Source organism: Branchiostoma floridae, chromosome 3 (assembly GCF_000003815.2).
Source record: "Branchiostoma floridae strain S238N-H82 chromosome 3, Bfl_VNyyK, whole genome shotgun sequence".
Classification (NCBI taxonomy): Eukaryota; Metazoa; Chordata; class Leptocardii; order Amphioxiformes; family Branchiostomatidae; genus Branchiostoma; species Branchiostoma floridae.
The window spans coordinates 1,731,002-1,758,367 of NC_049981.1; the positions used below are offsets into that span (position 1 = coordinate 1,731,002).

The following is a 27,366-nucleotide window of genomic DNA, read 5'->3' on the forward strand; positions in this document are numbered from 1 at the left end:
CTATGACCTAGAAGCATGGTCTACAATGAAGTTAGAGGTCAACTACATGTACATGAAGGTCAGGTACTTTTCCTAGCGTCAGACTACAAGCTGAATGAGTCAATGTAGATAGTCAGGTGATTCAGCCATTGGAAGGAAATTTCACAACTGAAATGTCAAACTCGGTCAACTGTGAGCTAGAAACACTAGCGGAAAACATGACTAAACCCCGGTAATGACACAGAGGGTGTGAGTAGGTTTCTATGACTCATGTTCTTTGTTTTGAGCCAACAAAAGATATGAAAGGTAGGTCTCTGTTACACCCCTTAAATAGCCTCCGGCTAAATACAGACTGAAGATGAGTCAGTTGACATTTTCAAGGTCATCTGAGGCCACCAGGTGTTTCCACACCTGCTTACTCATATGTATTTAAATGGCGGATTGGAAGATAATTTTTCAAGGTCACAATGTTGTTGGAGAACAGTCAGATTGCCCAGGATTGCCTTCCCAAATCACAACACGTCAACAAAAATATGAACACAAGCAGAACAAACAAAATCTTGCTACGAAAGAACAATTTCTTAGGGAGCTGGAAGAAAATAAGACTTCTGAAATTCCAATCCGAAGAAATTGGAGAAGTCTTCAAGGTCACCCCTTAATTCCATGGCTGTGTTAGAGGTTAAGTTAAAGCGGTGCATTTACTGAGCAAGGTCAAGGGTCAAAGGGGGAGGGGGGCAGGGGGACTAAGGCATCTACGATTGGCTGATAGAAACCACCACCTGTGCCACCTCTAGAATGTATGGTCCAGAGCTCAGAATTGTCCCTTGTAATCTATAAATGTTCTTACTGCACAGGTTAATGCCATCACAACATTGGTCATGTTCTGAGTCTTTTGAGGCAACGATATCCCAATTGTCAGAGCCTAGAAGGCTTGTGTGACAGGAATTGATAAAAGCACTATCGTTGGGTGATTCTTCCTTGGCTATGAGAAACGTGCTGAAAACTGGGTGGATTCCGTACACTGACATGTCAAGGTTTCATTCTCTTTTGCCTGCAGGGATTTCTAAAAAGGAATCTGAATTCTGAGTAGGAAACTTCCGTTTCTTTTGGACATCAGTTTCTGCTTTAAATTCCTGTATTTTGGCAGATGAAGTGTAGTCAGTGTTATCAATTCCACCTCTAGGTTTAAGTCTTCATTCAACATCCATTGGAATCTTCTGACTCCTCCAAAAAGGTCCCTTCTTTTTTAAACTTCAAAATGCTTTTTTCATTCATACAACTTCTTCTGCTTTCTTTGTTCCTTCAACGGCTTTTTCGTAATAAGAACTCAATATGAGTTTATATAGTTAACGCTGAAATTTATGATTTCTTTATCTTTCCCCTTCTTGTCCACAAAAGCTTACTTCCAGTATTTCCAATTATTGGAAAATACTTCTTCTTGAAAACCAACTTTTCTGATACTTGTGTTGATGCCTTGTACATGGCAATGAGATATTTATTCTCTCCTTTGGCTTAGGGTAAGGGCACCACAGTTTCTGTACACCGTAAGTTTAAATCCTTCATATTGCAAACAAAAGTATGCTGTAGATACATTTGTATATTTACTAAAAGGTCTGACTATTTTTTTTCCTTTTTCATCCATTTCTACCAAAAATACTTTCATCCATTCATTGGTACATTTCTTTTATAGATGAGTCTGACCAAATGTTGGAATACAAATACATGATAGACAATCTTAATCTGAGTCATTTAAGTTGCCTTTATTTGGCCTTTTGCCAATGTCTGAACACGGGTGTGCATTGTTGTATACTTTAAGTCAACTTTGATGTTTGTTAATCACAATTTTGAGCTCTGGACAGGTGAACCAAACCCCAGATATTACATGTTGGTTAAAGATGGTGAAATCCTCCATCTTGAGTGAACTCGCGCCGAAGTCGATCTTACTGAAAACGGACAACACAGATACGACGAGCCTGGTCGCGGACAGGTGGAATTCCTTGCAAACCCGTGCCACTTTAATCTTCGACGACAATACCAGGTTGTAGCGCTTGGCCGCCACGCGCACAAGGCGACGGTACCGCTGCAGAACACCAATCTTCCGCATCCTCGGGCTATCAATCTCCTCTTTAACGTTGCACTGGATTCCGAACTCACGGCCTTTTGCCATTGACGGATAGCTGCGGAAGAACTCATCGAAGTTGGGCCAAATGTAGCTTCTCTCTGTTGGCTTTTCCTCCACCTTCCCGCGCACGACTTCTTCCATAGATCGGATCGTTAAGTCGTCTTCTGTCTCGTAAGTCGGAATCTCTTCCCTATCTTTCTTCTTTTCCTCTACCTGCTCTGCCGGTTCTAAGTCCGGGTAGTTCCGAAAGAAAGCGTCAAAGTTCGGCTTGACCGTATCCTTGGGGAGGTCCTCATCTCCAGGCACTTTCACCCACTCTCGTGTTACGGTCGGGGTTTCCATCCTCCTGCGTGCTTCCTCCATGTAGTGGCGGAAGAAGGCTTCGAAATCCAAATTACGTTCTTGCGGTCGGATTTTCCTTTCTTCGATTTTTGTCTGGCCCAATTGCGGATCAAGCCTCTCTGGCATGGTGAAGTCGGTTTCGGGCATTTCTAATACCGGCTTTTCCTTCGGCTTTTCCGGATATGGCTCCCCGTGTCCGATGTACCGGAAGAATGCCTCAAACACGGGCGTGGAATCGTCCACATGGATATCCTCGTCTGTCTCGTCAATGTGGTACGTGCGCCGCTTCACGATAGGCTGCTCCATCTGCATCCGGATTCTGCGCCGCTCCTCGTCGCATCGCTCATCAACTTCCAAATCCTCCCTTCGGCCATCCGTTAACGATTCCACCGTCGCGACAGTCTCCACATCAGAGTCGTCCCACTCGATGACCTCCCCTTCTTCTTCCTCCCTCTCTACTTTCGTTTTCTTCCGCTTCACCTTCTTGGTCGGGGGCTTGAGGCTGTCCAGGTTGATAATGGCCTTGCCGGACACGTTCTTCTCGATGCCATAATTCAGCACATGACGTTCCTCCTCCACATACTGGACCTCCGTCTGTAGCTCTGTTTTTCGCTTTCGTGCCTGCCGCAGCGCGGACAGATCCACCAGTGCCTGCCCTGCCTTCCCCTGCTCGATCCCGTAGTTGTACACGGTCTGGTCAAAATCCACTTCGTTCCAGTCAAGATCAACGCTGTTGATAGACATCGTGTCATACTGGCTTCCCGACGTCATGGAAGTAAACGTTGACGTATCCAACTCCTGCGGTTTTAGCTCTTCGACGTTTATGAACGATTTCCCTTGAATCCCGCTCTGTACACCATAATTCATGATACGATCGCCCTCCGACACAAATCCGGATGCTCCATTTAGGAGGATAACCTGCTGACCCCCGTACATGGCAGGAACTCCGTACTGCCCTCCGTACTGCCCCCCGTACATCCCTGGCACCCCGTTCTGGTACATGACTTGTCCCTCCGACTGCTGCCCCTCCCACATTGTTGGAATGGTATAGCCCTCTGCACCTTGGGGTGATCCGTAAGGTCGAAGGTCGTACGTCCCTCCGTAATAGCCGGGATATTGGTTCAAGTCAACGTTCTGAACCTAGGAGATATCAGATTACGGGTTGGAGCGACCATCATGGAAACCACAGGCCCACCACCGTCACCATAGTTACTGTCCCCACGGCAACACACCACACCCACCACCCCGCACTAACACCACACATGGATTAGTGACGTCTTACCTGTCTGACAGGGTTCCGTGCAAGGACAAGAGAGGGTTGAAAAAATGCAGGAAGTTTGTACATTTTTCTTTGCAAACTGTTTTCTTTTGTTGCTTTCTTTCTTACATTACGAAAGTGTTGAGCTAGGACAGGGCATTATTCCAAAAATAGAGAAATTTTGCCCATTTCCTTTCCGGCAAGGGACACCACTTTGCTCTCTTTTTTGGCAGTCTTGTTATTCCTTGGAATGGAACAACAGCAGCCTTAATCTAAAAATCTTTTGCAGTTTGATAAAATTATCAGTTTTAATCATTGTACTCTCTTGTCCTTAGTTGAACCTGTTCGATGCATCCGGAACAGCAGAGTCAAACAATATAACAGAAAACTACACATATCACAACAGACAGTACACAAAACAACACTTGGTTTGGGAAAAGGCAACTCTGGGCATTCATAATGTATCCCACACTGATTCAGGGCACAATACCTGGACTGGATTTCAATGCTCAGAATGTTTAAGGAAGGTTCTGTACCCATCTGTTCTAGCCGGGACGTTTGAGGCTTGCTGTGGAAAAGAGCAGGCGCACAGAAAGCAGAAAGGGTCGCTCTGCAAAATATTGGTCTGGATTTGAAACAAATCACGAAGATTTGCAAGATTTTCTCCATCTGTAAAAAGTGTTACTTTCAACCACTAATGGTCATTTTTGCTTTAATTTTGAAAGTAGCTCAGAACATACTATGAAAGAGAGCCTTTCAAAGTTTTTGTTAAAAATGCACCCATTACAAATTATAGTGTTTTGTTGCAAACCCAGACGTTGGTGGTAACATGACGGTGATGAAATTGCACTGGTAAATGGCAAATGAAGATTACACTGCAGCAGTTACATGATGACTACATGTATACAGTGCTACAAGCATGATGTTGTAACTAAGCTTATGGTATATCATTGTAAGCAAAGTTATCAGCAAAGTTTTATGCTAACAGCACTTTCAAGAGCAGTTATATAACCATTGCAATATCATGCATTACAATGAAACAGTTATGTGAATGTGATATTAAGCTATACACTTTGCTATTATTATCATTATTTGCACTGACTGGCATTAGTATATAAAATAATCTTATTGGCGGTGATAAGAAGTTAGAGTGGTAACTACAAATGGAAGCAGCTTAAACTTAGCAGATGAACTAGAAAGAGTTTGAAGTTTAAAGTTGTCTTTGATAGGATGGTAAAATAAAAAGTAATTCGAAGAAGCAAAAGGAAAAGTCAGAACATCTTTTATTGAATGGTGTCTGCAAAATATACAACTAAAAACAAAAGTAGAATCACCTACCTGTAAAGCATCAAAATAATACAGAATAAATGTGTACAAAAGAGTGTAAGAGAAAGATCAGAAAAAGAGTTTTGAAAATTGAAAATTAAATAGGTGTGTTGATGTACAGAATGTAGGCAAAGATCTAACAATCCATGGTATCTACTGTATAATATATTCATGATAATTGGGTAAGGATGTAGCAATTTGGATGGGGCGGTGATTCTGATGTTTTCTTGTGACAATTTTCCTTCCTATTGGGCTATACCAAAGCAGCAGTGTTTTCTAACAGGTTTCCGTCTGAGGCCTGACTTTTGAAGAAACAAATTGAGTAAATATTTCAGGTTAATGAAATAACTCAACTCTTTTTCATGATTTACAGTCATGTTGATTTACTAAGTTTTTACATTCAAACGTAGAAAAATTCTCATTTCAATTTTCTTTCAACATTTTTGCCAGTGTTTTAATTCTATGATTTGAAATTCTACTTTTCTTTCAATTTTCTTTCTGAATCAGCATTTTCCGTTACTGCGCTCAAAAGTCAGGCCTCTTCAGTATCTAGATCTACTGCGACTAAGAACTACTGTAACACTATTTTTCTATGTTCCATTTGTTTTTCAGTCACGCTGAACCTGGGCCTACCTGTCCTGACAGCAGAGCTTTACTGGCCTCTCCAATGTTCCGGATTGCGAAGTCTACGTCACGCTGTCCTGGTAGGCAGTTCACGCAGTTGTTCAGCGCATGCGACACGGCTTTGGCAACCTGTGGAGAGAAGAAAATCCTTCAGAAAAACGGAAAAGTCTTAAAGGACAATTCAGTCCCCATCTCTGCAGCTGCTATTGAAAATTCACTCCTAAAATGCAAAATTGGTAACAAATTTTGCTCGCACTAGAATCTGACCTTCCTGATGAAAGAAAAACTGTTCAAATTTTACAATGCTGCAATACAATTTCGTATCCTGTGTGCTTTCAGGATGCTCTGGTCTCAATTCTAAATCTGTAGCCGACCAATAAATGACCATTTAAGGTCATTATGCAAATATTGAGGTTCTCTAGTCATGTTGTTATTGCCAATTTTACCCATGTTGTCATCAATATTTAATTCCATGGTGCCAAAGGTCGTCCCAGGAGACAACACGTGTCTATTTCAGAACATGACCTTGCCAGGTCCCAACATTATGACCTTGTGAGGCCTGCCCCCTCCCCACTAAATCATTTATGAGTTACAAACTGTTAAAAATTATTTTCTGTGTAAACCTGATTCGAAAAACAATCTTAATGATTTGATTTGTTTGAGAACACAGATATTGCCAACAAAGGCTTTCTTTCACAGATTCTGAAGTTGAACTGTTTATGAAGTTTCTAAAATTCAACTTTACACTACATTTTTTTAAACTACACACTACACTACGTTTCTTTTTAATTTTCCATTTAACTCTGATGCTAAGAGTTCAAAAACCTGAATTGGCATGTCCAGAGAATTTGCTTCTAACGAGAAAAAAGACTTCTTTCAGAGGATCTTCTTCCAAAGGCCTAAACATAAAAAACAAAACAAAAATATTATAAATGAATATGCCTTTGGAACAGACAGCAGAAATACTAGAGGACCACAGAGTCATAGCTATAGGCTAAACAAAGTAACGCCCTGTGCCCACAGTTAGGAATGTCACCGGACAACTTTGCTCCAATGGTGTTGCCGGCTGAATAGGACCCTAGTCAGGTCAAGCCACAAACTCCAGTGTTTTTCTAGGGTAACTTTTCCCTATTTTAAGGCAAATAGTGGAGAATTAGGCTTGTATTTGACAGATAACGACTACAAGCTGACTGTATGCGATTCTAAACCAGTGTCAAAGTGGTCTGGAAAGTAAACAAATAATTCAAACAGAGAGTTTTTTCATTTGGGGGGTGATTTTTTACAAAAAAGAACTAGTTTTGACAGTAAATGACTTCATGTTGACTGTATACATGGGACAATTGATTTTACACCAGTGTCAAAGTGGTCTAGAAACAAAACATTTACTCATGATCAGAGACTTTTCATCAATTTAAAGCTCCTTGCAGAGACATACCACAAATTTCTGTCATTCTTGAGGTAGTACTTTTTTCTCTCTTTAGTGAAACACTGAAAAGCCACTCTTGTGTGACTAAATAAATCACACAAAGCAACAACACCAGAATGGGTGGACAGTACAACAACTGCTTCGCACCTGCGTGAAAGCTATCTGAAAACAATGCAAACTGAGAGAACTAAACCCAAACAATCCCTTCACTCTCTGATTACATAAGAAGTTGCCTAGAACTGTAGAAGTCCTTGAGAACATGTTAAGTGACTGACACGACTCTAACACATGTCCAGTGCCCTAAGGTGGTTGTCCACTTTTCTGGGTCAGAAAAACGGAAAACTCTTTGTTTGCAAACAACAATGGACTGGCCTATACCTTTTCCTGACTTCCCTCGACTCCAGACCCAAATACAATCTACATATACCAATGGTTATACTGAGTTGCACAAGTTTCTAACTCCTGAAAACTAAAATAAACTAAGATAGAAGAAAAGAGATAAATATCTGACCCTGGCATGTTAACTGTATTTGCCAGAGGGTTTTCCTGTCAGCATGAGAAAATAAATGACCGTAATCACACGTTGCCTTACACTCAAAACTAGACCATATCAACTTGGTCTGAGTCCTTGAAAAAGCAGACAAAAGACAGGGACGATCTTTACAGTCAGTCGTCTTGCTATGTGCTCGCTTTTTAAAGAAATAAACAACTGTGAAGCCACCTTGCCTTCCACAAACCTACCTGTATCTTTGTTTGACAGTACTACAAAATGAACCTGCTTTTGGAGATTATCAGAAACTAAGGGTGGGTCCGGGTCTCACAGACAAAAATGTTGTTTTGTAGACAGTCATTCTGCGACATTGTCTTTAACTAATAAATCACACCTACACCTACCTTGCCATGACAGTACTTACAAAAACAAGCTTATTTTGGACTCTGAAGTAAAATATTGGACTTCTACCAAGACATAAAAAGAAAGTTAGGGTTTGACAAGACTTTGCGGATGTTTCCTGTGGTTTTCGCAGGCGGTTGTCGCGTTACAAACCTGAGCCAGGCGCTGCTGGTTGTCTGGATTGTTCGGATCGTTAACAGCCTTCTTCGCCTCCTCGATGAGGTTAATGGACTTGTCCATTACATCACGGGCGGTGTCAATCAGGTGGTCCTGAGCCTGCAAGAAAAAAAAGCACACAAATTTTTTTCCTTGAAAATCATAAAATTTTGCACAATTAACACAACTATCCTGGTAATGATGCCTGTTGTAGCAATTTTTTTGTTTTTGCCTTACATATTGTGAATAAGTAAAATTGGTTCCTCCCCAGAATTGGATGGTCTCTTCTATTTTACTCAACAGCACAACGTATCTCGCCAGAGGACTGAACTATCAATGGGGGTGACAAGGGTATATAAATTTTCTTAGAGGACTAGTTTGAAGATTTATCATGTTCTTGTTTTAAAGCTAACTAAAGATTCATCAAATCCAAAAGAGATCAATATACAACCTCACAATTTAAGACAACTGAAGAGTATAAAGGAATAAAATCTTTCCACACTGAATCCCCCCTTTTGAAATGGTACGACTGATCATAGATCTTATCGTCCTAACCTGTCCCCGTAAGGAAAAAGATCAGCCCAGTTTCTCAAACACGAGACTGTTTGGGGCCCCAGGGGGAACCACAGTACACTAATTACAGGTTGGAATCACTTCGCTAATCACTGTCACTGGTTAAGTCCCTGTATGTCAGCAGTCTTGTGCAGAACTAGATACAAGTTCTATGACTTTTTTCATACATGTGTAGACTCTGAAAAACTATTACAATACTGAAAAGGTGATTCTTCTATCTTTTTTTTCTTTAGTGATAGTCGAAATAGTGATAATGGTGAAATGAAAGTCATGGGTTAAGCTGAAGGTCAAGGGTCAGTCATCAGAGTCACTCGTGACCAATGACGTCAATGCGTCATGCGTGGCCTTTCCATTGCCACTCGTTTAACTCATGCAGCCCGCAGCTCTGATGACTCACTGACGACTATTCACCTTCACATACAAACAAGGCTGTCTACTGTCAACATATCAGCATTTTGTGTGTCAAGCCTTAGTCACATTTTCCAATTTAATTCAATTCAGTTTGTTGCTCAGAAATAATTGATTGAAATTTCATAGAGTGGAACTAATTTTTTAAACGTGAAATTACGGAAATTCAGATGTCAAATTTGTTGACAAACTGTGTTTTTTTTAATGGATCAATGACAACTACATGTATGCAACAGTTCCAAAGTTTATGTTTGATACAAACATGTACCTGCAGGAAAAACACTATGAGGCTTCTGTGCTACATTGTATTAGCCTGGTATCCAGTTGCATTACAAAATGTATATACATGTAGCTCCCGTGTCTCTTCTGTCCTCTCCGCAAATATTTTTAAGTATTTGTATCAGGAGCTATAATATGGTTGGATACCAGGCTAACATTGTACATGCTAACTCAGGCTAGTTCACAAAGTCTGGTATTATTCAAATGACCAAAGCTGGACAGTCCACACTGTAGCGCATCATGCTCATGACAACTGTACCTGTCTGTCGGAGGTTGCCGCGGCAACCCCTCGTACAGCGCCGGTCAGTGTGCGGAGAGCGTTCGCTGTATCCCTCGCCGCCAGGCCAGTGTAGTTCTCATTGCCCTGGAAACAGAAGATATGACTCAACATCAAACTCTACAAGTTTAACTTTTATCTGAAACATAAACAATCTTTGGCTATCTCAACTCATCTTTTTGGACAGTTTTGTATACTTATCAAAATGATTGGAAACTTAACTTTGGTCAACCATACATTTTTTTGTATCTTCCTTGCTTCTTCATGTAGATTCCAAAGAATCATTAGAAAACATATTTATCGCCCTCCATAATGGTAGCCCATTTCTTATCATCGCGTCTTTGTGGGGTGAACATCAGCGATGACATACTGTATGACTGGGTCACAAAAAAGAAGTGCCAAACTGTCCTTGGACATTATCGTTTCTAAAATCATAACTGTCTTTTATCGTTCAAAACCTCTTAAACTACTCTTAGAATTGATATCAACCTCCCTGTGAATGTTTATGTGTACCTTAATAGCCTAAATTATGATCTGTCCCCCTACCCTTTGACCTGACCTCTGACACTACCTACCCTTTGACCAGAACTGTCCCCCTACCCTTTGACCTAACCTTTGCCCTGTTTAGGTTACCTGTGCGGCAGCGGTTAGTAGCTGAGCCATGGAAGCGCCGACAGTCTTGGACGTGTGGCCGAGCTCCTGTGCACACTGCTCGCCCTATCGTCATGGCAACGTGCAAAGAACGTGCAAGTTTGTGAGCACACGCAAGCAACAAGACACATGCATGTAGAAGGGGTGGGGAAAAGGGACACAAAAACTTCAGATACTTTTTCTCCTAAAACAGACTCAACTTGTTCATTCCTGGACAAAATACTTACTTTCATCATCCAAACACAGAGGGAATCAAAATTCCTCAATGTGGGTGGACCAAATTGCATTTTCTGTGTCCCATTTCACACCACTATAAGCACACATTCAAGTTACATGTAAGAGGAAAAATGGTTCTATACTCTACAAAGTGGCAAGATCACACGTGGATTGCACATATGTATCATGTATGGATCACAAAATGATCTACAAAACATAGATCAAGTGTGGATTTTTTTGTATCTTGGGTGGATCACACATGGATCATATGTGGATCAAACGTGGATCTTGCATGGATCACAATAGGAAGTTCAGCATGAAAAGCAGGCCTCCTGATCGGCAACATCTGGAATGACGACACACACATGCACGATTCCTGCATACACGTACAAAATGTAAACAATGTACTGTACATGTACAAGCCTTCCTGCCATCGCAAAGCTGCATGGACACTGCTGGAAACAAGCAGGGTTCATCAGTCAAAGGGTGAGGATGTAGAAACAAGTTAGTCTGCTCAACTTCTGCTTTAAAACTTTCTCCTTTCCATGCATTCATTTTACAATAAGACTTTTACCCCCTCAAAGAAAAGGTTTAAAAGAAGAGTCTTTTCATGACACTGAGAGGGTGAAAGATGTCAAGAAAATACTCCAAAGTTCAAATTAATTCTTCGCAACATTAACTTATTTAGATAATGATAAAGAGGCAAGCAATCTATTTCAATGAGTCAAAATGTTATTCAACTTCCGGCGACAATGTTGAAATACAAGGTTCCAAAGAGAATACTCTAAAATCAAGAAAAATTCAAGCTGTTTAGTAGAAATACGAAAGGAAAACTTTTGAAACAGAAAATTGAGCAAGGAACATGCGAAGGTTAGGTGTGTGATGATGAAGCTTCCTGAGTGTTTGTGTGTAGTTGTCCCCATGTTTGTTGTTTACTCTTGTTGTTGTTGTTTATACCTGGGCTGCCTCCTTCATCAGTTGTGCCATGGCAGCTCCGACCTGCTTCGCACAGGAGTAAACGGTAGCACGGCAACCTTCGAACTTGGGAAGAAAAACTGGAATTGTCAGTAAACACAGAACAAAAACAACACTTGACAACGATCACGTTAAATCTGGAAAAATGTGAAAGTTTTGAAGTTTAAAGAGAGAAAGAGGCATAACGTTTGACAATCTTTAAAAGAACTCAGTAACAATTTCAAAAGTGTCCAAACGTAGTGACTTTGAAACTTATAAAAAGAAGGATTTCCAGCTTTAAAGTGACTTGTGATACCCGTCTTGTGGAGAGATAAGTAACAACAACAGAAATATCACAAGAAAAGTGACGAAAGAACAGCACAGAAAATAGAATAAGGTTACGTAGTAAAAAGACACAAAAATACGGAAACACATGTCTAGAGACAAAAGGAGGCAGAAAGAGTGAACAAAGAAAAAAGAAAGGTCGTGTGAAACAGGAAAAAGATATCAGATCAGGAAAATAATGATAAAGAAGATGAAGAATCAAGAATAGAGGGAAAGAAAGATAAATGGAGGGAGAGGGAGGTGAAGGATGGGAGAAAGGAAAGAAAGAGCAATGTTTAAAGAAATAACTGAGACGATGAAAGATGTAAGAAAGGAAGGAAAGAGAGCCTGAAGGAGGTTCTTACCAACTTGTTGCGTAACGGGCTAGTTGTGGTGAAGAGATGATGGACAGAAGAAAAGAACAGGATGGAGGTTCTTACCGACTCGTCTGGAAGCGGGACCAGTTGTCCCTCTGCTGCACTCTTCTTTATCTCCACCAGGTCTGAGTCCAGCTGGCGGATTGTGTCCAGTGCGCTGTCAATCTCCAGGGGACCGCATGCATCCTGTGCCTGGAGACAAAATGTCACGAAAACTTGTCTCAAAGGTCTCAACAGATGGCATTTTTTAAACCCCAAATCTAAAATAGATCATCATAGGCCTAAGGGATGGTCGTTATGTTGCCAAAATAGGTTTTGCATGAATTAGTTTCCTTAGCAGAGGTAAAAAAAACTACCCTACTTTCATAATGGTTAATTTTGTCACAGTGGTGCTGTCCACATTTCAATCATAGCTGTCCAACCATATAGACAAGTCCACTAGAAGGTGCGTGTGTCATCTCCACCTCTGTGCAGTTAACCACAGCTTGACTAGGGCCTGTTTCGAACGATTACTCTTTAACGTAATAACAAATAAACAAACCTTCTGTGCAGAGGACCGCAGCTCGGCCAGAGCCTGTGCCAACTGTTTGGAGCAGTTGCTCAGCTGCATGGACGCAGCCTGGTCCGATACGGTCGGTACGGCAGCCTTCGCCGCAGAGTTCATGTTATTGGCCGGTGAAATAAACTCCTGTGAGGCATTGATGAGGAGTAGCTGGGCGCTGGGGCTGTCCGGTTGGGCGCGGCTTCCTCGCACGCCCTGTACCAGCCTCGGGATGTGGTCCGCAACATGCTGTATGTGAAAACGATAAGCAGAACGTTAGGATCGAGAGCTGGGGCTGTCCGGTGGGCGCTGCTTCTGCGTACGCCTTATACAAGCCTCGGGATGTGGTCGGCAACATCACTATCTATGCTGTACAGGAAAATGGTAGAAAAGCTTTACATAAATTGTATGCAATCAAAGAAAATACTAGACACAGTACAATGTAAGTCAAGGTGAAGAGGTAAGAAAACAAAGTAACATATCAATTGTAAAACTAAATGTTGATACACTGACTCTGGTATGACATAACAAGAAAAGTACCGCAGATCTTCTGTGTCTCTTTTAACTTAACATTCTTGGTCAAAAACAACATACTATCCCTACAAAATGCACAGACTTGTTTCAATCTGAATGAAGATGAAACAGATCGATGTGTTGCTTGTTGGATGCTAAGATGCAAAATAACCAAGCCAATTAGGACAAATGTACATGTATGTACAAAGAGCACATTGGGCACAGAAATTATTGAAAAGTATTGTTTGAGAAAAGACACTCCATCTTCGAGTAAAAACAGCCTTAAACATAGCCGAAATTTGGTGCTAGAAGAGGTCCCCAATACACACCCTTTTTTTTCATTACTAAAAGTGTCTCACAGGCTTCGTTCACAGATCACGATACAAAGCAATCTACACTTGAGACATCATATTCTAATTTGAAAGATTTGCAACAAAAAGCAAAAAAAAGCAGCTAGAGAAACACATTTTCTGCAAAAAAAAACTCTCCGAAACTGACAGATTTTGGCAAAAACACAAGAACCACCAGACCTTTCGCTGCTTCGTCCCTGCCCTTCTGTACAAGTCTGTCCTATGGGTCGAACCAATCTACTCGCACAATTAAGAAATCAATCTCTAAATCAATTTTCCTCCCCCCGAAACACCCCCGGGAACGAACCACAAATTGGGGGAAGCGGAAAAAGCTAATTTGGCTGAGAGGGAAACAATGTTCGCACCAAACGGCTGGGAATTATTCAAAAGCGTTTGAGTGTTTCGGGACGGAGTACCGTGATTAAAATGGGCAGTTATGCTTCGATATGACAGATGATGGATCACTGCATTCTCCCAACTGATTAGAAAGGGCCACGCCTTGACTATATGTTTCCTCATGGTTAAATGAGTGCCGCCAACTGTAGCAACCAAGTTTTCAAACAGGCAAAAAATGTGTCCAAGTAGCACGCTATTCTCACTACTACTTTCAGCTTTTTTCTCTAAATCTACAGGCGTATCAAATGACCTTGAACCTGTATGAGTACACTGGCGACTCTGACAGGGTAAAGTCCTCTGTGGGCATCCGTAAGGACAAGAACGAAGTAGGTGTGCTGTCTGAGTGTCTAATTTTATACCAGCAAATTTAGCTTAGGACTTAGAGTTGGTTACCGGTAATACAACCAGGAAATGATACAGAAGGTATCAGTAGGTTCTTTGATGTATTCAAGGAGAGACAAGTTGCTGTTGTGATGCAGAGTTCTTTTTTGGACTTTCTCACATTGGAACATTGTAAATTTGACAGCTAATGTGACAGTTTATCATATTACCTACCTTGCAGGATGAGACCAACTGCTGTTGTGATGACGGGTTCTTGTTGGAACTCGCCGCGGCCTGCGACGCTGCGATCGTCTGTGTTGCCACGGCAGCGGCGTGTTTGGCAGCGTTCTGGAGATCAGAAAAAGTCAGAGGAACGGAACAGAACATATATTAGCAAAGTTTATCTTAACTGTCAAGGTCCTTTTCTATCACAAAAGGTTTTTGCCTAAATGCTGCCTGTCACTGGGAAGGTTTTGGATTCTTTTAACAATTCCCTGATGACTTTTGTAGCACATTTCCTATAAAATTAGCTGATGAATCCCCCATTCCTCCAAGCAATACCATTCCAGTTTCTGTAATCCTTATTATAAGGGTTAGGCTGATATATGTACATTCTTCTCTTTGTAGATCTAATAACAATGTCCATGTCAGGAAATACATGTATGTTTGCAGCACAAATACACATGATGCAAAAAAAAGGAAAAGAAACAAAAAGCTGACACAAACACTGAAATAGACAAGGACCGAATGCAACTTAGAGATGGTAAAGCAAGACAGATGTTCTCAAATAAGGGAAACTTATAATTAAAGACAAACACCTGAAGCTCCTCAAGAATCTTTTTCAGCAGATCTTTGTCGTAGTGCGTCAGCTTGACCTTGGTGAAGGTCAGTTGGGATGGAGAGAAGAAATGAAGGAGGTAAAGAAAACAGCAGCAACAGGAATGTAGCAGACAGATGAACAGAGGAAAGCTTGCCTACTCTATGATCAAACAAAGCAAGACATCACAGATGGACAAGCCCAAGGAAATAAGCTTGAAACAACTAAGACGTATGAAAGGAAATAAAAAGAAACACAAGGTACCATGGTTTTTACAGTTACTGTCTCTTCTGATGTCTGGAAATAGAACACAACAAGGGAGCTAAGGGTGACAGTATACCAAGGGCAGTGGGAAACAACATTAAATGAAAGAAAGAAATCAAGCTAATAGGAGTGTCTACAGACAGAATGAAGTGAAGTGTAGGCTAAGATGGTGTCCACTGTCTTCAAGAAAGCGAAATGAAAATGCAGATGTGGATGATTTCATACAAAGTCTCTTTTCTTCCTATGTATTCAGTTCACAGCTGTCAGTGTGCACTGAGAAAGACCATTGAGGACTGTTTGTCGAAAATTTATTTAAAAAATGTGACAGACCCCCCACACCATGCCAGTGCCACCTGGCCAATGCCCCTATAACTACCTCCAGTTTGCTGACTAGTTTTTTCTTAATGGCGTTGCCGGCTGCAGCGTTTGTGGCTGCTCTCAGGTCCTCCGCCGCCTTGCGTAGGTTCTCCTGTTCGTCTGAGTCGTGTGGGTTTACAGCACAGCCCTGGGTAAATGACAAGACATTATCCATCTTTACTTAGCAACATGAATGTCAAAATCACTTTTTTTTACTGTCACAAGTACACTCAAAACATGGGCTTTCACCGTTAATCATACAATGTAAAATGTAGCAATCTGTGTTTGAATCTACATTGTATGGTTGTCTGTCCCCCTCATTGTTTGACAGACCATGTTGTTAATTTTTCTAAACATCAAAACATCATTTTGAGCTCATAAAAATAGATTTTCATGTTCTGAAGATCAGATTATTGGGATGGAAGGGGTAATATTTTGTTTTGTCCCAACAGGTCCTGGAGACAGCCCTGGTTTAAATCATCTTTACATTACAATGTTGAAAAACAAAACTTTTACTTTGGAGTATCTACATGTAGAAACAGGTGTACAAAATTTGTTTTTCCGTTCCTCTTACCTTGGCAGCCTCCACCATCCTAGCTGTGGCATCAGCCAGAACTTTGGCAGCTCCCAGAAGCCTCTTCTGTGAGTCGGTGTCGTCTGTCGTGTCAGCGCTGGTTTTTATCGAGTTCACTAAATGTGACGTCGCCTGGAGGGAAAACAAACGAAGAAAAACATTAGTGTACCTTACAACGTAAATATATGTCACAGTGCTCAATTATTGCCAGGACAGGAGTACATACTCAATGAACCTGCACTTCTCTGGAAAAATTCAAATACAATTCAATCTCTACAACTGGATTTATCCAGTTGTAGAGATTGAATTGTACGAGGGGCATTCAATAAGTAATGTCCCTGACCCACTTCCAGTTGTCTGATCTAGATGAAATTTTGCATGTGTAATGAGTCATATCTCTATGGGTTATGTTGCAAAAAACAGCTCTGAACTAATTGTGGTTACTGATTTACTGGTGTTTGAACTGAGTCAGGTGTGAAATGGACCAGGTGTGAAATGGAGCAAGTTGAGTGTCGCGCAGTGATCCGGTTTTTGTATTTGAAAGGACGCACACCAAAGGGGACTTTTGATGAAATGAAAAAAACTGATGGTGATGATGCCCCATCATATAACCTTGTAAAACACTGGCATCCTGAATTCAAACAAGGTCGGAAGTCTGTGGAAACAGCTCCCAGACCTGGTCGTCCCTCTTCTGCCATTGATGAAGCATCTGTCAGGGGACCAACCTGGGATGTCCTACAAGAACGGTGTCCAGAGCTACATCAAATGATGGGAGAAATGCGTAACTCTGGGTGGTTCCTATGAAGAGAAAGACTAATAACTGTGCCAAGTTTCATTAATCTCCTGCTATGGGAAATGGGTCAGGGACATTACTTATTGAATGCCCCTCGTATTTGAATATTGCTTACCTGGATGTCTAACCTTCATAAACGTTCTCTGGAAAAAGTCTGTGCGCATGTTAGGTTTTCCAAGACCAGTACAGGCTGGGTGAACAGTGGACAACGATTTTGCTCTAAGAAATACAAGATGATTTAGAGAAAAATCCCTAACTGTTGCCCCTTCTTCTTGTCAAAAACAGCTGATAGGAAACACGACAAACTAGGACAAAGGAACAAGGAAACAAACCAACAGTTAGTTGCTTACTTCTGCTAGTATCTTGGCCTGTTTGATCATGTCGGAAGCGTTGCCCATGGAAGCGAAGAGTCTGTCAGAGGCAGAGATGATGGTGTCACAGTGATCCTCATACTGCTCGCCTCCCTTCGCCTGGAACATGCACAAATGGGGAGGAAAAATCAGACATTTGGAAGAAATACTTATAGATACTACCAGTGTTGGATTGCAATGGCTGAAGCAATAGGCAAAACATTAGGCAAGAGGGAGTCAGTTCTGTTGCAATAAATGGTACCAGTTTCTCGCCAAATGACTTAAGTCAAATCATAAACTACAAAAATGAGAATTGTTCACAAACTATATAATTTTTTTTTTACATTAAGCAACATGTTTTTATGTAGGTACCACTGTCGATAATTACAGTTATTGCAAAAACACACTTTTCACTTCAACAAAAAAAGCTTTGATTAGTAAAAGAACCACAAAGAGTCACGAATAACATACTTTATTGACATTTGTTATCAGATAGTTTATTAGAATGTTACAAAGTATTTCCTAGTACATGATAGGTAAGTCAACACTATGGTATATACATGATACAGTTACAGCAAAGGAAACATCCAGCTCAAAAACTCTACTAATTTAAAAATTCTATACAAATCATACAGCAGAAAATAAAGTATGGAAGAAAACATCCAAAGTTTTTAATCTGCTAATTTGTTTTCGTTACATTAGAACGACAGAGTAACATTAAAGTGTAATGATCAGAGAGAAAGTTACTTGTACAAATAAAAAGTTAAACAACACGTCACAGCATCTTGGTGAAAAAGAGTCTCAGAGTCTCCAGTTGTGTACAAAGCTGAGTTCTGTTTAGTACTACTACATGTATCTATGATGGAAACAATATTCTATGACAACACCAACATAATGTTGTACAGAGAAGTTTAAACTGAGAAAGTTCAGCACAAAGGAAGTTGAAATTCTTTCCTACTTGTTCTAACTCATTTCAACATAATGTAACATCTTATCGTTCTACAAGGAAGTCTAAACTGAGGAAGGTGACTTCTACTGTCCTACTCTTCAGAGTGAGAAGTTATACCTCGAACTTGATCTCACTCAGAAGATCGTTCAGTCGCCTGACCACGCGGCGTACGGCATCGTTAAGATCCGAACCGCCCCCGTCGTCTCCGATGGACATCTGATCCATCGCCATACGGACCACCAGATCCAGCTCCGCCAGTAGAGCCTCGTTTCGGCGCCCCCCATCCACGGACTCCCTGGTGGCCACGACGGTCGTCGTAACCTGAGGCTCCTCGATTTCTTCCGGCTTGGGTGTAAAAACGTTTTCTGATCAGCCTTGGCGAGCGGCACAGGAGTTACTGAGGTCTAGCTGTACCACAAGAAGGCTGATCAAAAGTGTAAAAGTTTTACAGATGTGTAAAAACGGTTGTTTAGTACAGCAATTCTTTTATTAGGCTTACCTGGAACTTTGAGCAACTTGGTCATTAACTCAAAACCAAATCAAGGTATTACAATGAAGCTTAATTTCAGATACGACAGCTGCACTGAAAAAAGATGTTTAGATGTTGACTACAATGTACATTGAAGGTACAAAGGTTAAAGTCGGGTCTCTCAAATCATCAGCCATGCTACACTGTTAAAACAGGAGAATGGCATCCACCAGGCCCAGGTCGTAGTTGAAGGGTCATCTGCGACACTACATTGTTAGGATAGCTCGAGTAAAGCTGAAAGGTCAGAGTTCATCAGGTCAGAGTTGAGACGGTCTGCCCAGCACACTGTTAGGGCAGGTAGAGTGCCGACATCCGTTGGTACCTTAGGCTCGAACTTGATCTCGTTGAGAAGGTCGCTCGTTGTCTTCATCACACGGCGCACGGCATCATTGAGATCGCCCCCCACGGCAGCATCCTCCGGCCCGAGCTGGTCCAGCACATTCCTGACTGCTGTGTTCAGGTCTCCCATCACGCGCTCGCGATGGAGCCTCTCCTCCTCCTCCCGCCTCCTCCGCTCCTCTTCATCATCATCATCAGACTTCTCCGAGTCTCGCTTCTCATCATCCGTGCTCTCCAGCTCCTCGGGCTCAGGCTCCTCGATCTTCTCCGGTTTCTTCGCCTTCTTGGGTTACCATGGAAATGGAGTCAGTCTTTGGCATCCGTGATTCGGCCAAAAAAGGTATGCCAAAGACCTGACCCCTTTTGAGAAAAACAGCAAACCAACTACAACATAAAGATGTCTTTTTTTCCTAACTACATAACAGGTTTCTAACTGGTACTGCATGTACATGTATGTGCATTTGTAGACGTACATGTATCTCTCCTAAGCTTTAAGCTGGTTGATGCAGCAGTGTGAGAAACCTGAATATAGAAATGTAGGTCCTGGAGAATTTTCTGACAACACAAAAAGTTTCATGTCTTTGAGGTGTGGTTGAAATCCTCTCCACCCTACAAAATTATTGAAAACCAAGTTCATGACCCTTGGGAAATGACACCTGCCTGTCTCCCCACAGTAGTGTCACCTTGTGATGTGACTGTACCTGCCCCCCTCCCCCATAGTGTTTGATGTACTGTCAGTGAATCTAGATGTTCCACTATCTTCTGAACTTCAACCCTCACCCTACAACACACTTGAATTCCATGACCTTGGACACACGACCCTGCCCTCCTCCCCCATACAAACCTTGGATGCCTGTTTGATGTGCTGCAGCAGGTCGTTCAGTGCCTGGGTGACCTGTGTCGCCGCAGCACCCAGGTCCTTCAGGAGGAACTCCTCCTGTGTGGCCATCTGCGCCGAGTCCACCGTTTTCTCTACGGACTTAGCCACAAGCTTCGCTGCGTCTATCAGCTGTTCCTGGCACGCTGGGTGGCTTATCGTGGGTGCTACCACCTGAAGAGGGGGTGGGAAGGTAAAATCTCAAAGATTAGCGACCTTCAATCTTTAACTAGTCAATTATATAAATTATGTAGTCAGTCTATATATCAACATAATTGTAATTATGACAAAAAATATCAAACAGTCATCTTCAAATCATGATGTATTTTGAGGTGAATTATGATGTATTTTCATGTACCACAATCCATTCCACTGCAAAGTAACATATTCTTTTCCATATCTAAATAAGTACTCAGCTGTTTTTGTAGACGTTTCCTTTGTGTTGGAACAAACCTCTATAATCTAAGTTTCATATATTTGACACAAGTTGGCTTCGTGGATAACTCTGTCACTGCGTACTGAAAGAAAGACAAACACAATTTTCCCCTATCTGTGAAATGGACAAACCTTAGTGCAGGCAACCAGCTGTGAGGTGGACAGCGCTGTCTGTGTTGCCGAGGCGATGACCTTGTTCTGCATGGCGGGATCCTCTGCCTTGCTGGCCACGTTCTTCGCCTTCAGCACGAGCGTGGCGGTCGCGTTCGCCACGGCCTTTGCCAGCGCCATAAGGGCATCCTGCAGGTAAACAAACAAATAAGCAAATTGAAGTGGTATGTTTGAAATTTAATGGGTATAAAATGTCTTTAAAAATCTACAATGTTCTCAGTGTACACTGTTAATGTCTGTACGAAATTAAAAAGCAATTTGAAAGCTGTTGGAATGGTCTTTCTATTTCCTGCAATCGTAACAAACTAGAGATAGACAGACTTCTGGTAGACAGAATGTTTTTTTACATAGTATGTCCTTTAAAAGACAAGGCATTAAGCCTTTCCTTTTATCTGTAATAGTTTGAGGTCTATCAGACCAACTGTAAAACTGATTCTCCTGTTTACAACAAGCCAGGGCACGAATAATATTATACGGCAAAAACCTGAAATTGGCTACCCTCTAGCTATACTACAAGCATAATTTCATTTGAATTTCACAACCATATTTCATTTTTTTCCAAAATCTCTCCCAATACCTACAACAGTTTGGACCCCCATTTTGCCTCCAGTGTGGCACATGTAACTGTTCAGTGTTGGTCATTAATCATTTTACAGACAGAGAAACACGTTCAACAACTTTACTAAGTTCAAATGTCTGCATTGCGTACAGTGTGTACATGATCTTTTTTTTAACTGTCAGCACCAGCCAAAATAATAACTTTGAGGATAGAGATTTCACAAATATCACAACGCCAAAACCCTGAAAACTATCAGCTCTAAAGTTTAACTGTTGACAAATTATTATAGTTATCCAGCCTTGGCATTCTTTGCGTGCCTGAAACGGCTCAAAACACTATGCTCCACCCGTTAATGTAGGTGCGGCTTGTGAACCAAACCCACAAAGATTAACCATCCAAAACATGTCATTACTTGACCCTGCTTGACATAACAAACACAGTTTAGTATCTGCGGCTGTGCGTGAGAATGTCTGGTTGACTCATTGTTTAAGACATCATTTTGGCATGAGTGTACGAAAACTCCATAGCTTTGTTTTTCTTCTATTTTTGTCACTAATTTCCAAGACTTGAAACCTACAAACATAAATGGACTGACACAGAGTGATCACGGATAAACAACAAACATCATGATAATTTTCCACAGTACTGTACACATGTATATGGCCTGGCAAATTCATTTTTGCTGTTGTCTGACATTTTAGAGAGAAAAAGGAGCAAGGGACCAAGACGAAAACAAAAACTTAAGAGTAAAATTTGACTAGATCCACAACCTGAAACTGTAAAGACTTGCCCTCAGACTTTTTGTTTTTCATGTTAAACTTCTAGTTCAGAACTGTTGTATTTTTGTGTTTTGCTTGTATGTTTTTTTACAATTGTGGCCTAGACTGAATGTTACTGACAGGTTAAGTTAAGTGAGGTAAAAATCCAAAAGCTTGCCCTTTAAAATGACGTCCATGTACCGCAACACACCCTCAACCCCGAGGCAGTTCCCAATGCGGGGACACGTGCCCACCATTCTAATGACCCAGGCAAGATTTGTCCGGAGGACCTGAGTCACACATTTACTGCCAATTACTAATTGTTGTCCAGTCAAACTGTCAGTCAAAGTGACCAAGGGTGATAAGCTGATAAAAACAAACTGTCGGGTAAAAATCTGTTTCTTGGTGTACGAGAGGCCAAGTTGTGACTAAGGGGAGAAAGAAAGGTCTTGAAGTTTTGAGTCAAAACACAAAAACATGCAGACAGGAAGTACAGTTCTGCGTACAGTAGTCTGACTCAACTGTGAATCGTGGTAATTAAATGGTGTTGTCCACGATAAATGTCAATCAAAGTTAACCATCCCCTGATGCCCATGTGAAGCCTGTGCATTAGGGAAATCTAGTAGTAAGGTTTAGGATAATTTGTGATCAAACAAAAAGATTTTACAGACTCACACGCTGTTACTTTTTAAAAACAAGATGACAAAAAAGGTCTTGTTGTGCAGAACTAAGGTCTAGTTTTGCAGGAAAAAAAGATTTTAGACAGAACAAATTAGGGGAAAGAAGTTGACACAACTGGAACTTTTGTGTCAGTATTTGAATACTGATTTCAGAAACGTTGTACTGACTGCTTTTAGAGAGAAGTAGTGTTACCTGGATCATGAATTGGTATCTGGTGCTTTTAGAGCACTAGAAAGTCTGAAGAAATAGGCAAGGAGGTTACAAATATTGTATTAGGTACTAAGAAGATTGGGCCACACAGCTTTGTGCAATCTGTACAGCAGGGGGCTAGTCCACTGGTTGTGGTCTGTGCGATCAACTCCCATACTCTTTCTCAAATGCTGAGTGAGATGGAACTCACCACCCGGACTGCAAGGCGAATACTTTAACGTGGCCATTGTACTGTTCATACCTGAAACTGTGGGTCGGTACTATAGGCAAAGGAAAAGATTCTAAAGAAGACTAGTAGAGTAGTAGAGAAGAGAAGCAGTTTTACTTGGATGGATGGGTGGGTTGGTGTTTGGTACTTTTGGAGAGAGAAAAGAAGTAGAGAAGAGAAGAAGCATTACCTGGAAGCGTGGGTCAGTATCGACCTCTCCCATCTCGTGTAGAACCTCCCGTCCATGTTCTCCGATGTTTCCAGCGGCCGTCAGCAGGTTTTGGCGGGGCTGGGTAAACAAAAACAACAACAACATTTAATTCAGTCAGTCAACAAACAGATCTCTTTTTCTCCAGTCATATGAATAGAATCAAGTTGTTTTTTTTGGGGGGGGAGGTCCTTAGACAGAGAACATTTGTATATCTTTTGGGGGGCCTGGACACCTATAGTATAATGATCAAAATAGATAAAGCGGTTGAACCTCAGAATGAGGACGTAGCATGATTATTTTTCGTTGTATATGTAGAAGACACAATATTTGCATACTGTTGTCAGGTAGTCTTATTGGGCTGTTCTAAAAGTTTCTGAAGAAGTTCCTGAGAACACCCTAGAATTTTTAGGGGACTAAAAGTAATCTTTGGAATAACTTGTATTTTCAATTCCAAATTGTGATATACTTTTAATTCACAACCAAACCAACAACTCAAACTTCTTGACAACCTCAAACAACAAAAGAATACAGTCGTCTCCTACAGGCCTGACTAGTGAAAGTTGAATGACACTTAAGATCATCATACTTGTGTTAAGGCACTTTGCAACACCTGAGAGATGCAGGTAATGACAGGTAACACTTGAGAGATGCAGGTAATGACACCTGATAACAACCACTTTCAATTATCAAACTGACCTGGGCTTTCAAAACCACTTGCCTGTAACCTTCGCAGCCCCTACATTTACATACCAACATCTTTACAACCTGTATTGTCCTTCAATCATCTTAGCACTTTAAGAAGTCTTTCTTAAGCTGTCTTTTAAACCTTATGATGATGATAGATTCTCATAGACCATATAATATAGAAGGTCTGTGTAGAAAAGGACTGTCATTTTGTGACAAACATTTTTTGCTTTCGGGTTTTCATGAGCTACGTGATTCTATACATACTCTGTTCCTAACACAATTGTTATCACTACTCTCCAGTACTTTTCCTTGTAACGAAAATGTAATTAGGCATTTTAAGTCATAATTTACCACACATGAAACTCAATGAAGTAAACATCTAAACCCAAAAATGTTTGTTCCACGATGAAGTCCTGAACAGAAAACGAGTTTTCCACCAAACACCAAACAACTGTGAATGAGACCCTAGCAGGAATAACAACTTCCTTCCTGTGTCACAAATCTCAGTTTGCAAACTGACAAATTCTGCAAATACTTTTAATTATCTTACAACACTATCTAAGACTCGAGGAGAAAGTGTCCGACCTAACACCTGGTCCGGAGACAAGACCCTACGACAAACAACAACCCCCTAAAACCTGTATGTACTCCGACAACAAATCTCAGGTTCGGAACTAAAATTTCGCTAACTCTCCCAATCCTTACCACCACCTGAACCCCCTGTTGTTGTATCCCGTAGTACGGGATCTGTACGACAGCCGTCCTCATGCGCTTATTCGCCCGGGCTCCGAACCACGAGGAGTCTATCGTTTGCGTGTCGAACGCCATTCTTGTTGCGGAGACAATGAGTTGAAACGGAAGGGCGGATCGTGGCTAAAGTAGCCGGTTCTGATTGCATCAGGACACGCCTCTGCGCAGACAGACTGAATACTAATTTGGGGACAACCGCCAACTACATAACCCGGGGCCAAACCAAATTATCAACTGGTTCTCATATTGATGTAAACAGTTTTCCAGCCTTGCCCTTGTCTTGCTTGCAAAAACTTAAATCTAAAAGCTCATAAATACTACAGGGTGACGAAAGACAAGAACAGAACTTGGGGCACTTAACCAAATCATTGACTATTTTTCATATCATTGTACAGTTTTACTTTTTGAGTACACAGATACCATTTGTTGATGCACCAACAACCTCAAAACACAGCATGAATAATCTTTTTTTGTGTCCTTTTCTTTTTGTTAAGGCCTTTCCATGTTTTAATAATTTTCCTGTCCCGTCACTTCAAACAGACAACAACCAGTACAAACTTTGACACAGCCTAACCACATTGAGCATTGTAGCTACTCAGTGAGTCAACAACACAAGGGCAGAGGTGGCTATGCCCCTACACAGGTGAGGTTTCTTGGCACAAAGTCAGAATACAGACAACAATGCCTTCCACAGAGCAAAAGGTGATAACTACCCAGGCAGCAAGGTGGAACAAAAACATACCGACAGAATACCTGCACATTTTTTTCACACTTCAACGAAGGCAGTTTTGCCCTGAGATTGAACTTTTATTTTTCTTCTAAAAAATAAATTCAAACAGACTGTACCACTTTGAGGAGTGGGGAGAGTTTTCGATTTATGAAAGGAAAAATGGCCAAACGAAAAAGGGTTGAAGCTAACAGTACATACATGTAATTGTTGTTCATATCCATTTTTAAAAGATTTGAATTGCACACAATTGGCCCTCCCCTCTGGAAGTCCAGAAATGGAATAGTCAAATAGTTGGAACACTTGGGTCCAAATTAAATCATGGGCAGTGCGTCAGTGTTGCATACTTGTGGGAAACATGGAACAATACAGGCACAGAACTAAACAATAACAATCCTGGTACTGTACGGGGTTAGATGACACCAAACAACATGCACACGCATCAGGCATGGATTCAAAATGTCTTATTCACACCAACAGTAATCATTTCTGTACCAGATATTTTAAACTATAAAAAAGGTTAAGAAAAGTTACAGTTCACACAGAACAGCAAACACAACATGCAGTCATTCCACATTTCAAGTCAGTTTGTACAACCTATTAACAAATATCCTCATTTTAATACAAACAAGACAAGGTTGTTTATTAGAACGAGTTGGTGTAACATTAAGAAAATATATAACTGTAACCTAAACAAGATTCTTGGAACACATTGATGTTCACATCATAGATGTTGGCACAAAAATTTGTAAACTATCTCTCGTCTTAGCCAACTGATACATTGCTTTATGAAATAATTTCAAAAATTTCATTCTCAAGTGTCTTTCTTATAAACCTTCCTTGTCTTTCAACAAGACTGAAACCTTCTTGCTGGATTTGATAATTTCAAAGTAAAAGCACTGTGTTCCAAGAGCAAACTTCCGTTTGAGAAGACCCCAGAAGTTTGAGACGTTCCCTCAGTACCTCAGGTTCACGCTGTTGTCATGGTAACCACAGAAGTAGGAACGTTACGACAGGCGGACGGGGATGGAGGTGGGAAGTACAGCACGAGAGAGAAGAGAGACAGAGAGAGAGAGAGAAAAGACAAAAGGGGTTACTCTTGTTTTCTACGGGAAGAGAGAAATGAAGATAATCAGAAAGGACACAATATTAATCAAAAGATTCTGTTATTCTAAAAGAACAGGTAAACATAGTTTAAGAAGGACACACATACACAGTTTAACAAAAGGAAAGCATAGCTATATCTACATGTACAAACTGATTTCTTTCATACATGTACTTTCGTAATGATTAGGACCAAACAGGTCTACAAGGAGAAAATGAAAACCAAGTTATTCAAATTAGCTACTGTACGATTACACATAACAAATAGAGAGATTAAAGAGCCACACAAGTTTTCTTAGTTGTTTCACAGATAACTAACAGGTAGGTCTGAGAGAAAATGAGTCTGAGCAGTGCTGAAATGGCTGCAAGAAGAATGTAAATCAATGGGATAGAAAAGTTTACAGAGAACATAAAATATATTTAGGCCTCTGCAATACGCAAGGAAATAAAAGTGTGAAATAGCAGGAAGATATCAATACATACAGGAGCTGTGGAAAGATAATACATTTATAATAGGAAAGAGAGCAGATAATTATAAAAGACAAAAGAGGTGTCAGCAAAAAAAACATCTAGACAGTCATTTCTGAGTCTATTCTACAAAGCAAAGAAACTAAAACTATTTTTAACAAGATTCAGAAGAGTCAGTGAGGTTTCTGGGGAAGGTGAGGCTTTTTGTTACACAGCTACTCTAAGCTAAAAGAAAGACATTTA

The 27,366-nt window shown here is 41.0% G+C and overlaps 1 protein-coding gene across 1 annotated transcript in view; it reads right to left on the minus strand.

Annotated features, from left to right (window-relative positions):
- LOC118411994 (talin-1-like) overlaps positions 1–27,366 on the minus strand; it is a 144,974-nt gene that overhangs the window by 38,411 nt on the left and 79,197 nt on the right. Inside the window, exons 20-32 of the mRNA XM_035814545.1 lie at positions 23,367–23,465; positions 20,722–20,889; positions 20,098–20,328; positions 17,461–17,562; positions 16,318–16,449; positions 15,763–15,891; positions 14,540–14,653; positions 12,726–12,974; positions 12,248–12,376; positions 10,296–10,379; positions 9,645–9,749; positions 8,123–8,245; positions 5,661–5,780 (exon numbers count right to left, since the gene is read on the minus strand). Coding sequence (XP_035670438.1) covers positions 5,661–5,780; positions 8,123–8,245; positions 9,645–9,749; positions 10,296–10,379; positions 12,248–12,376; positions 12,726–12,974; positions 14,540–14,653; positions 15,763–15,891; positions 16,318–16,449; positions 17,461–17,562; positions 20,098–20,328; positions 20,722–20,889; positions 23,367–23,465 — 1,785 coding nt within the window. The remainder of the gene's footprint in view (positions 1–5,660; positions 5,781–8,122; positions 8,246–9,644; positions 9,750–10,295; positions 10,380–12,247; positions 12,377–12,725; positions 12,975–14,539; positions 14,654–15,762; positions 15,892–16,317; positions 16,450–17,460; positions 17,563–20,097; positions 20,329–20,721; positions 20,890–23,366; positions 23,466–27,366) is intronic.